The sequence below is a fragment of the Bufo gargarizans genome, chromosome 4 (genome assembly GCF_014858855.1).
Source record: "Bufo gargarizans isolate SCDJY-AF-19 chromosome 4, ASM1485885v1, whole genome shotgun sequence".
Classification (NCBI taxonomy): domain Eukaryota; kingdom Metazoa; phylum Chordata; class Amphibia; order Anura; family Bufonidae; genus Bufo; species Bufo gargarizans.
In genome coordinates, this window is record NC_058083.1 from 298,773,032 (window position 1) to 298,785,451 (window position 12,420).

Genomic DNA, 12,420 nt, shown 5'->3' on the forward strand with positions numbered 1-12,420 from the left:
TGGACCAGAGCAGTAGAATTTAGTTCATGTGCAGTCGCTGGCTGGGTACATGAGTACCTGATTCTCACAGGGTTAATTACCGCTGAAAGCTCATTATGTATCCTGCCAGTGGCAGAGGGAAGGGCTTGGGTGGCCCCCTTTGCATATTGATAGAGAACTAGTGCAAGGCAAATGTAGAATAGGATTTTCAGGGGCCTTTGAAAAAATGAAAGCTGCATCTAGCAGCAGCAGACTCTCTTCTCCGTTTTAATATAAACATGCACCCTTGGCTGATTCAAACATGCATGCTTATGGACAGACGGGAGGGATAAGTGTCAGCTGTGTACATCAAGCGAGCACAACAAGTTTTAAGGTGCATTTAAATGCCCCAAGGACAAGACCATTTTCAGGAAGGGCTCACTCACACAACTGTATTTATGTGTCCGCTTCCGTTTCACAATTTTGTGTAATGGATGTGGACCCGTTTATTTCAATGGGGCTGCAAAAGATGCGGAAAGCACACCAATAGAGCATGTCCTATTCTTGCCCACAACTGAATTGGCTAGCCCTATGCGTTCTGCAAAATGTGGAACGCACATGGCCAGTATCCATGTTTTGCGGACCGCAGAAGACAGACAGTCATCTGAATAAGCCCTTAACTGGAGGTGAAGCATTGCATTTATATTCAGCGATCACTTCCACAGTATGAGGATGAGCAATCGCTACTGTAATTGTGTCGTAGCAGTGTGCTCTATAGACAATATGCTGCCTTGTCACCCAATCAACAAGCATTTTGGGCAGATTATTGGGAACATAGGAGCGTTCATTCCCGATGATCGGCCCAGTATTCAGGCCATGTAAATCCACCTTAAGACTTTATTTAAACACGTTTATTTCTTTGCCAGTCAAAGAAAACTGCAAAAAAATAAGTACATTCAAAATTCAACATAAAAAATATTCCATAAAACAGTAAACATCTATATATACTATACATATATACTGTATATGTATAATACAACAGGAATAAATAGCATGCATCAATACAAAACACTTTTATTAAATGAGTAAATTATTATCTCATAGACAATACCAAAAACTCAGACACAATAGCAATTGTTCCTGTTGGATACAGTTCAATTGTGGTATTTATAATCTGACAATGTTTTCAGAGAATTCCATTATAACAACGCTGATCTAATGAATCAGTTCCATCCATTGTTTCCAATAACATACATAGAAATACTTCGGCTTTTGGAAACTACACAGCCAAATGGAGTGTTCAAGGCTTTGTTTTTTCATATGATCGTTGGTGCCACCATTCTTTTCTCAAGATTCATTTTTTTTTTTACCCATTTTCATTGCCTAATGTAGTAACCATTAGATAATTGAGACCATCTACATTTCTTGCTTCCATAAGGGTCAATGAGGTTTCTTCTGAAGCTGAACCCACAACACTGGCATCTGTATCTGAAAAATATAAACTCATATCATACATTTAGTCAAGTTAAAGGCCAAGGAAAGTGATCTAATGTGGAAATTCGAGCCAGTTGATGAAAAATAAGACATGATAAAGCATTAGTAGATTGTTAATTGAATGAGAAAATGTAAGATATTGTGAGCTGCACAATGTTCTCCCTGATCTTTAATCATTAAATGGAATTTAAGTAATAACAATATTTCAATTTTGTACATAATGCTGTTTAAAGAGGAAGCAGGAAAACGGGATTTCATTGTGAACAAAGAGGAAATAATGTTTGAAGGCAACCAACATATCTTGGTGTAATGCATGAACGGTATTTTATCTCTTATGCTAATGTTTTATATCCCAAAAATATATTCACTATTAAATGCACAGTGCTAACATTTTTCCATGCTGAATTGATAAATGTGAGATTATTTCTATAGGTGACATAAGGAATTTTGATTAAAAGAATTATAGAAATGTCCCCTCTGCCTAGCAGAAAGATGTCTTTAGAATCTATGACCTTGAGCCGTATGGCTCCCATTCCAACATTCATTCATCCTATTTCTTATGGACATTTAAAAATAAAATCATAGTATCATCAGGATACATTCAATAAATTGCTTCTTTTACATAGGACCCTTCAGTATAACACTAAATACTAAGGATAAAGACCAATTTACCTGACCAGTAATCAGAGAAGAAATGTGGTGCGATAATTGCTTAAAAGTGGAAGCAACTAAATGCTTAGCGATAAAATGTTTGGTAATCATGTGAATAATTATTGATTGTTATGACACTGTGATGCAGACATTAATTTTATAATTAAATAGGCAACCAAACAATAAATTCAGAGCATTGCTTATCTTTAATTGATATCTGGTAGCTTACAGTTATCATATCAGCGACCACTAACATCAATATCTGCTTGTCTAAATGGACCCTATCAACCAAAGGAACTGTATATATATATATATACATAAGTATATATATATATATATATATATACACTCCAGCTTTGAGGTCAGTTGCTTACAGTGATAATACAGCTATTGTTAATAGTGAAGGCGCTCAATAAATAATAGATTTAACTATAAAAATATATACTTTTTTGTTTGTTTTTTTAATCACTTCTTCCTAAGTTAGAATCATGCCTAATATCATGGGTATGAGTATAATTCACAGAGCCCAATAGCAAGATGGGACCCCCAACACATAGTGTAAGAAAATTAAAACAGCAGCAATAATTAAAGGCACATAATAGCATAGTATATCACAAAGCCCAGATCACAGCAAAAGTTGGCATTCTGTTATTCCCCACAAAAAGGTACAATGTTCTTGCACCTGATTGGGCCCCCTCAACCTCTGGGTCCCATAGTAAGTGCTATGGATGCTATTGATATATACTCTGCTTAGGGCGGGTTCACATATGCGTTGTATATTCCATCATACCATTCTGTTATAACGGAATGTAATGGAATTTAAAGGACGGAATGCAAAACGGAACCCTTTAAGGGCATTCCGTTTTGATCGTCCTAATAGAGTTCTATGGACCCAAATAACGGTTCCGTTATGTAAGATGGAAAAATAAGTCCTGTCAACAGGAAAAAAAATAAAAATATTTCAACTGTGTGGAAAGTGAGTACCCGGAAACTGACCCTCAGGTATTAGTGGCATGATGCAGGCTCCAGCATTGCTTTGACTGTAATAATATGTTGGTATTGAAGCAGTAATCACGTACATTTATACTGCGCCTTAAAGAAATGTAGCTCCCCCCCTCAAAAAAAATATTTATACATTTTAAATTGTCATATTTGGTATCGCCTGGTACCTCTGTACTTTTAAAAATGTTTTTAAAGTCATATAATTGAAGCCTGAAGTTATTCACCGAAGTCTCGCGCTACTTCAGACTTAACCCTTTCAAGACCAAGCCATTTTTTACCTTCGTGACCACGTCTAATATTGCAAATCTGATATGTCACTTTATGTGCTATTTACTTTGGAATTCTTTTACTTATCCAAACCATTGAGATTGTTTTCTCGTGACACATTGTCTTCATGATAGTCATAAATTAGAGTCAATATATTTCACCTTTATTTATGAAAAAATCCCAAATTTACCAAAAAGTTTGAAAAATTCGCAATTTTCTTAATTTCAATTTCTCTGCTTTTCAAACAGAAAGTGATACCTCATAAAATTTTTATTACTTAACATTCCCCATATGTCTACTTTATGTTGGCATCATTTTGTAAATGTTATTTAATTTTTTACATTTTTTACATTTTTTAGGACGTTAGAAGGCTTAGAATTTTAGAAGCAACTCTTAACATTTTTAAGAACATTTCCAAAACCCACTTTTTAAGGACCAGTTCAGGTCTGAAGTCACTTTGTGTGGCTTACATAGTGGAAACCCACCATAAATGGCCCCATCGCAGAAACTACACTCCCCAAGTTACTCAAAACTGATTTTACAAACTTTGTTAACCCTTTAGGTGTTCCACAAGAATTAAAGAAAAATGGAGATGAAATTTCTAAATTTCACTTTTTTGGCAGATTTTCCATTTTAATCTGCTAACAGCCGAACAAAACTCAATATTTATTATCTGATTCCTCAGTTTCCAGAAACACCCCACATGTGGTCGTAAACTGATATAAGTGCACATGGCAGGGCGCAAAAGAAAAGGAACAGAATGGTTTTTGGAAGGCAGATTTTGGTGGACTGGTTTTTAGATGCCATGTCCCATTTGAAGCCCCCCTGATGCACCCTTACAATAGAAACTCCCAAAAAGTTACCCTATTTTGTAAACTAGGGAATAAGGTGCCAGTTTTATTGGTACTATTTTGGGGTACATGTGATTTTTAATTGCTCTATATTGGGTTTTTGCTGTTTTGGCACCATTTTTTTTTTTTTTTTTACAACATTCATCTGACAGGTTAGATCATGTGCTATTTTTATATAGCAGGTTGTTACGGATGCAATTATATCAAATATGTCTACTTCCTTTGTTTTTTTGTTTCAGTTTTCGTTTTTTGCAGAAAGAGTTGACTTTTTAGCGGTACCATTTTTGGGTACAGGATTTTTGATAATTCATTATTACACTTTATGGGGCATGGTGACCAAAAAATTGGTTGTTTGAAACAGTTTTTATTTATTTATTTTTACAGCGTTCACCTGAGGGTTTAGGTCATGTGACATTTTTATAGAGCAGATTGTTACGGAGTTTTACACAATAATAGCATGGCTGAAACTAAAAAAAATTATGTTTTATAGTGTCTCCATAGTCTGAGAGCCATAGCTTTTTTATTTTTTGACTGATTGTCTTAGGTAGGGGCTAATTTTTTGCGGGATGAGGTGGCGGTTTGATTGGTACTATTTTGGGGGGCATACCCCTTTTTGCTCATTTGCATATTTTGTGATGTAAGGTGACAAAAACAGCTTTTTATGACAGTTTTTATTTTTATTTTATGGACAGGGTGTATATAGTGATATATTTATAGAGCTGGTTGTTACGGAGAGCCATATTTTTTTTTTTGTGATTTTCTTATGTAGGGGCTCATTTTTTGCAGGATTAGCTGACTGTTTTATTGGTACCATTTTGTGGGACATTTTGTGGGCCTTTCTGATTGCTTGATGTTGCACTTTTAGTGATGTAAGGTGACAAAAATGGCTTTTTTTGACACGGTTGCCCAAACTCCTGAAGAGGCCAAGTTTTTGGCGAAACATGTCGGGCGGCAGAGAGTGATATATGTTACATTTTAGCCAGCCAGTGTCTTGCAAAGCAATAGTACTGATCTATTAATGAGCGAACAGTGAGCACTAGGAAGGCATTCACAATCCGTGGGTAGCGTACTGTGACACAAACAGTGTGCACCAAACAGAGCATGGTAGATTCTGCGTGGAAATAAAGGAGTGAGCCAGGCAGCCTGAAGTGAAGTTCTGTCCTCTAGCAGCCTCACAGCTATACTCATACTATTACTAGCGGTAGTGCAGACACGGCTGATAGTTTTAAGCATGTTAGTTCTAGTTAGTAATTTTAATGATAAACAATAAATGCTAATTTTTAGATACCTTTAACAACACGTGTCAACCCAGAGACAATCATTGGTCCTAGTGACCAATTGTAAATAATTCCACTTGTTAAGGGACCAAAAATAATGGGACAATTGGCTTCTCAGCTGTTTCATGGCTAGGTGTGTTTTATTCCCTCATTATCCCAATTACAATGAGCAGATAAAAGGTCCAGAGTTCATTTCAAGTGTGCTATTTGCATTTGGAATCTGTTGCTGTCAACTCTCAAGATGATATCCAAAGAGCTGTCACTATCAGTGAAGCATGCCATCATTAGGCTGAAAAAAACAAAACAAACCCATCAGAGAGATAGCAAAAACATTAGGCGTGGACAAAACAACTGTTTGGAACATTCTTAAAAAGAAGGAACGCACCGCTGAGCTCAGCAACACCAAAAGACCCAGAAGACCACGGAAAACAACTGTGGTGGATGACCCAAGAATTCTTTCCCTGGTGAAGAAAACACCCTTCACAACAGTTGGCCAGATCAAGAGCACTCTCCGGGAGGTACATGTATGTGTGTCAAAGTCAACAATCAAGAGAAGACTTCACCAGAGTGAATACAGAGGGTTCACCACAAGATGTAAACCATTGGTGAGCCTCAAAAACAGGAAGGCCAGATTAGAGTTTGCCAAACGACATCTAAAAAAAGCCTTCACAGTTCTGGAACAACATCCTATGGACAGATGAGACCAAGATCAACTTGTACCAGAGTGATGGGAAGAGAAGAGTATGGAGAAGGAAAGGAACTGCTCATGATCCTAAGCATACCACCTTATCAGTGAAGCATGGTGGTGGTAGTGTCATGGCGTGGGCATGTATGGATGCCAATGGAACTGGTTCTCTTGTATTTATTAATGATGTGACTGCTGACAAAAGCAGCAGGATGAATTCTGAAGTGTTTCGGGCAATATTATCTGCTTATATTCAGCCAAATGCTTCAGAACTCATTGGACGGCGCTTTACAGTGCAGATGGACAATGACCCAAAGCATACTGCAAAAGCAACCAAAGAGTTTTTTAAGGGAAAGAAGTGTAATGTTATGCAATGGCCAAGTCAATCACCTGACCTGAATCTGGTTGAGCATGCATTTCACTTGCTGAAGACAAAACTGAAGGGACAATGCCCCAAGAACAAGCAGGAACTGAAGACAGTTGCAGTAGAGGCCTGGCAGAGCATCACCAGGGATGAAACCCAGAGTCTGGTGATGTCTATGCTTTCCAGACTTCAGGCTGTAATTGACTGCAAAGGATTTGCGACCAAGTACTAAAAAGTGAAAGTTTGATTTATGATTATTATTATTCTGTCCCATTACTTTTGGTCCCTTAACAAGTAGGAGGCACATTTGCAAACTGTTGTAATTCCTACACCGTTCACCTAATTCGGATGTAAATACCCTCAAATTAAAGCTGACAGTCTGCAGTTAAAGCATATCTTGTTTGTTTCTTTTCAAATTCATTGTGGTGGTGTATAGAGTAAAAAATGTTAGAATTGTGTTGATGTCCCAATATTAATGGATCTGACTGTATGTATGTATGTATATATATAAATATATATTTATCATAATTATATTGAACTTCACACAAAAAAGGATTTCTGTGAAAACAGGGAAACAAAATGAAAGTATTTGCTTGCAGGTAGCTGTTTTTTTTAGGTGCACCTGCACTTCTGATAGCAGGCACAGCCAGCCACAGGTCCTGTCTTCTCTTCTCCTGTCTGTCAGCTGCCCTGCTTCTATTGTACACAACACACACAATTCTTCTTTGGAAATCTAGCCTTTCTCTTCACTGTCCCTGGCAATAAGCTTGATTTATTTCTGATTGTCCCTGATGGATTTTTCACTCTCCATAACTCCCTATAATCATTTTCCTGGCAGATACTGTAAGACCAGACCACCATCTTTCACAGCCCAGCACTGAATTGCGTTCTGCTGATTCTACTAGGGCACCTCCCTGCCTACTGCAGCACTGATCTGTCTGTCAGCCTGGGAGCCAATCAGGGCAAGTCCCCTCCCACTTCCTCTCAGGCTCATGTGAGAACCCTTCTTCTTCCTTCCTACTGCTTTTTCCCATTGACATGAGCACTACGTGCTGTTTTTGTGGATTCGTCTGAAACTAACCCCGAAAGCCCCCCAAAATGCCCGGGCACCTCATACAGGTTATACTTACCCCACTACCCAGCACCCGCGTTGCTCCTGATGTCCACATGGTGGAGGCGGCATCCAACAGCAGGCCACGACGGGAACAAGCCTCCCTAGCATCAACTGCAATACTAGGGAGGCTCATTCCCATCACTGCCTGCTATTGGCTGCTCTCCCTGTCGCCAGCTGTTTTGATCTGCGCAACAGGGAGATGCAGTGGTGGCCGTGTGGGCATCAGGACCGACGTAGGTGCCGGGGAGCGGTATAAGTATAACCTGTATGAGGTGCCATTTTGGGGGCATTATTGGGGTTGGATAACCCCTTTAAGTGTAGGTTCATATTTGCATTTAATGGATTCTGCAGGTTGTTCTGACAGAGAACAGCCTGCTGGAGTTCACCGGATCTGACTTAGCCAGATACTGCTGTTTATCTCTTGACTGTATTGACTATAATAGGATCCGGCTGCACTTTTTTCACCCCAAAGCTGGCATTCAACTGGAAAGTGGCGGGATTTAATGGGGTCCAGCAGTGAACAGCAGTATCTGGCTAGGCTGGATCTGTTAAACCAGGGTTGCACAATGTTTTCAGGTTGGGGGCCACATTGTCAGACTGAACCAACAACAAAGGCCAAAAATAAAACTTAAAGGGGTATTACCAAGTGAAATACTGTATTTATGGCATATTGAACATACAATATATACCATTAATGTCTAGTTACAGTTCCAGGACTCCCATCTAATGGGAGAATACATGGAAAATACATGTGAGCAGCGACAAGACCTAGCCATACATGTCTATTACCAGATTCTTGAGGCGCGTGCAGAATGGTATCAAGCGCCGCATGTGGCCCCCGGGCTGCAGGTTGTGCACCTCTGCATTAAACGCAAATATGAACCTACCCTTACTTAGCAAAGAACCCAATCTTCTATACATGCACACCATACATAAAGATAAAAAGGTGCCCTTTATGTGTCAGTACCCTGGTTACTAGGACAGTACAAGGGTAGCCTAAGTGCTGGATCAGATATTTGCCCTTTTGTCCCTGACACTCTTTGATTAGCCATTTGTATTCAGAATAATTTTAATGAGAATTCATAAAATGTGTGTTTTATACACTATGGAATTTAGTAAAGATATACAAGCAGTCAGCTGCTGTATACAGCTTCAAACATCAGACCTTGTTGACAGCTTTCTGCTTGATGGAAGTGGTCTGTGAGGGAGTGATCCAAAACCACTGAATGCATTGTGGCTTGGAGATTAACTACATGTAGCTTTAGACCTCTCTATTAACAGAGGAACAATAGTACTCTCAATAAATGACAGGCTTGCCTTTGTTCAAGCTCTAGTCTTCAACATATCTCATCTACATTAAAAAATATTTCTGCCCTGCATTGTAGCTCTTTGAATTGTTTGCCAGTGTTTATTGGCTTCCAGTTTTTCACATAGCCACATCATAAATGTAAATCTCAACAACATACTAATCTTTTAAATGTTCATGACATCTGCTCTGTGAAGTTTTGTTTCAGGAAATACTTAAAGGGGTTGTCTGGTTTCCAGGATAGGTCATCAACATCCATCAGATCCGCAAGGGTCTGACTCCCAGCAACCTCGCCAATCAGCTGAACTGCTCGCCCTTGACATTGCAGCAGTGAGAAGTATAACTGCAGCTTCTCTATCCCATTCAACTGAAATGAACGGAATATAACTACAAATGCTCCTTCCCATTCAAACAAAAGGGAAAGAGGAGCTGTAAAGACACCGTTGCAATGTCAACAGCTAGTAGGTAAACAGTGAAGAGAACACAGTGCCCATATGAGCACTGAGTTCTCTTCAAACAGCTGTTTGGTGGGGGTGCCGCGAGTTGGACCACCACCGATCTGATACTGATCATTTATTCTGAGGATAGGTCATCAATTTTGGAAACCAGACAACCCTGAAGATCTGATATTGGCGAGACAACCCCTTTAAAATAAACTCCTTAAAACTTGACTCTTGTAAAATCATGCATTAAAGAGCATCTGTCAGCATGATCAGTCCTATTAAACAAGGCATACTTCCTGGTATGGTTGATCATGCTGATTAAAACAATACTTTTCTCTTGTCTGTATGTTGAACAGCTGAAAAGATATCAGCTTTTTTATTCATATACAAATGTACAGGTTCGAGCACCAGGGGGCTGGCCAGAGTTCTTGGAGCACCGTTTTTGTAACACACCTCTGCTGCACACAAAGGAGAGGAGGAAGTATGCAGAGCACATGGGCATTACAAAAGTAGTGCTCCAAGGGCTCTGTCCGGTTGCCTTGTGCTCCAATGTGCTCTTTTGCATATAAATAAAAACAACAATATTTCTGCATCAGTTCAACATATAGACAAATGAAAGGTATTGTTTTCATTAGCATGATCAACCCTACCAGGCAGTATGCCTGGTTTAATAGGAATGATAATGTTGATTGATGCTCTTTAAATAAGTTTCCAAAATTTTCAACATGCTCTTGAAGGGGAGAACATAATAATATGTGTAACTAAATTAATCGTTATATTTAAGTCCCAGACAACTGCTGGCCAGCCTGCCTATCTTTAGATTTCCTTCTGTATAAACGTTTGGTGGTGATGTTTGCCTAAATGAAGCTGAATGAAGTCATGCTGATATTTTTATTCCGTGTGTGTCTGCGCTTCTATTCTTGTAAGCTGACTGATTGTGGCATTAGTTTCACAGAATATATACAGTACTTGAGGAGTGCTTCCGGCTAAACACAGGAAAAAAAAACCTTGGCCAGCATAACAAGGTCAACAAAAAATTACTCAATTCTTTATTAATAATGATTGCATTAATAAAATAGTAATAATTACACTAACATAGTAGAAATCATATATCATTTTGCAAGTATACCATTGTAATGCAGCTTCGCACAGAAAATGTAAAATTAACATATAAACACTAAACCTCAAATCTTCTAAAACTATACAGAAACAACTTAGCGGGAGTGTAGTGTGTACTTAATTCTAGTCTCATTAACCACCTCCGGACCGCCTAACGCAGATTCGCGTTCCGGAGGTGGCAGCCCTGCGCACAGTCACGCATATATGCGTCATCTCGCGAGACGCGAGATTTCCTGTGAACGCGCGCACACAGGCGCGCGCGCTCACAGGAACGGAAGGTAAGCGAGTGGATCTCCAGCCTGCCAGCGGCGATCGCTCGCTGGCAGGCTGGAGATCCGAATTTTTTAACCCCTAACAGGTATATTAGACGCTGTTTTCATAACAGCGTCTAATATACCTCCTACCTGGTCCTCTGGTGGTCCCTTTTGTTAGGATCGACCACCAGAGGACTCAGGTAGGTCAGTACAGTCGCACCAAACACCACACTACACTACACTACACTACACCCCCCCCCCCCCCCGGTCACTTATTAACCCCTTATAAACCCCTGATCACCCATGATCACCCCATATAAACTCCCTGATCACCCCCCTGTCATTGATCACCGCCCTGTCATTGATCACCCCCCTGTCAGGCTCCGTTCAGACGTCCGTATGATTTTTACGGATCCACAGATACATGGATCGGATCCGCAAAACGCATACGGACGTCTAAATGGAGCCTTACAGAGGGGTGATCAATGACAGGCGGGTGATCACCCATATACACTCCCTGATCACCCCCTGTCATTGATCACCCCCCTGTCATTGATCACCCCCCTGTAAGGCTCCATTCAGACGTCCGCATGATTTTTACGGATCCATGGATACATGGATCGGATCCGCAAAACACATGCGGACGTCTGAATAGAGCCTTACAGGGGGGTGATCAATGACAGGCGGGTGATCACCCATATACACCCCCTGATCACCCCCTGTCATTGATCACCCCCCTGTAAGGCTCCATTCAGACGTCCGCATGATTTTTACGGATACATGGATACATGTATCGGATCCGCAAAACACATGCGGACGTCTGAATGGAGCCTTACAGGGGGTGATCAATGACAGGCGGGTGATCACCCATATACACTCCCTGATCACCCCCCTGTCATTGATCACCCCCCTGTAAGGCTCCATTCAGACGTCCGCATGTGTTTTGTGGATCCGATCCATGTATCCATGGATCCGTAAAAATCATGCGGATGTCTGAATGGAGCCTTACAGGGGGGGTGATCAGTGACAGGGGGGTGATCACCCTGATCACCCTGATCACCCCCTGTCATTAATAACCCCCCTGTAAGGCTCCATTCAGACGTCCGCATGTGTTTTGTGGATCCGATCCATGTATCCATGGATCCGTAAAAAATCATGCGGATGTCTGAATGGAGCCTTACAGGGGGGGTGATCAGTGACAGGGGGGTGATCACCCTGATCACCCCCTGTCATTGATAACCCCCCTGTAAGGCTCCATTCAGACGTCCGCATGTGTTTTGTGGATCCGATCCATGTATCCATGGATCCGTAAAAATCATGCGGATGTCTGAATGGAGCCTTACAGGGGGGGTGATCAGTGACAGGGGGGTGATCACCCTGATCACCCTGATCACCCCCTGTCATTAATAACCCCCCTGTAAGGCTCCATTCAGACGTCCGCATGTGTTTTGTGGATCCGATCCATGTATCCATGGATCCGTAAAAAATCATGCGGATGTCTGAATGGAGCCTTACAGGGGGGGTGATCAGTGACAGGGGGGTGATCACCCTGATCACCCCCTGTCATTGATAACCCCCCTGTAAGGCTCCATTCAGACGTCCGCATGTGTTTTGTGGATCCGATCCATGTATCCA

At 40.7% G+C, this 12,420-nt stretch overlaps 1 protein-coding gene across 1 annotated transcript in view; it reads right to left on the bottom strand.

The window, feature by feature from the left end:
• Positions 1-1,028: 1,028 nt before the first annotated feature.
• The window catches only part of ROS1 (ROS proto-oncogene 1, receptor tyrosine kinase), a 256,125-nt gene continuing 244,733 nt past the window's right edge, over positions 1,029-12,420 (bottom strand). The window contains exon 42 of the mRNA XM_044291160.1: positions 1,029-1,446. Within this exon, the coding sequence (XP_044147095.1) occupies positions 1,325-1,446 (122 nt within the window). The 3' untranslated portion in view covers positions 1,029-1,324. The remainder of the gene's footprint in view (positions 1,447-12,420) is intronic.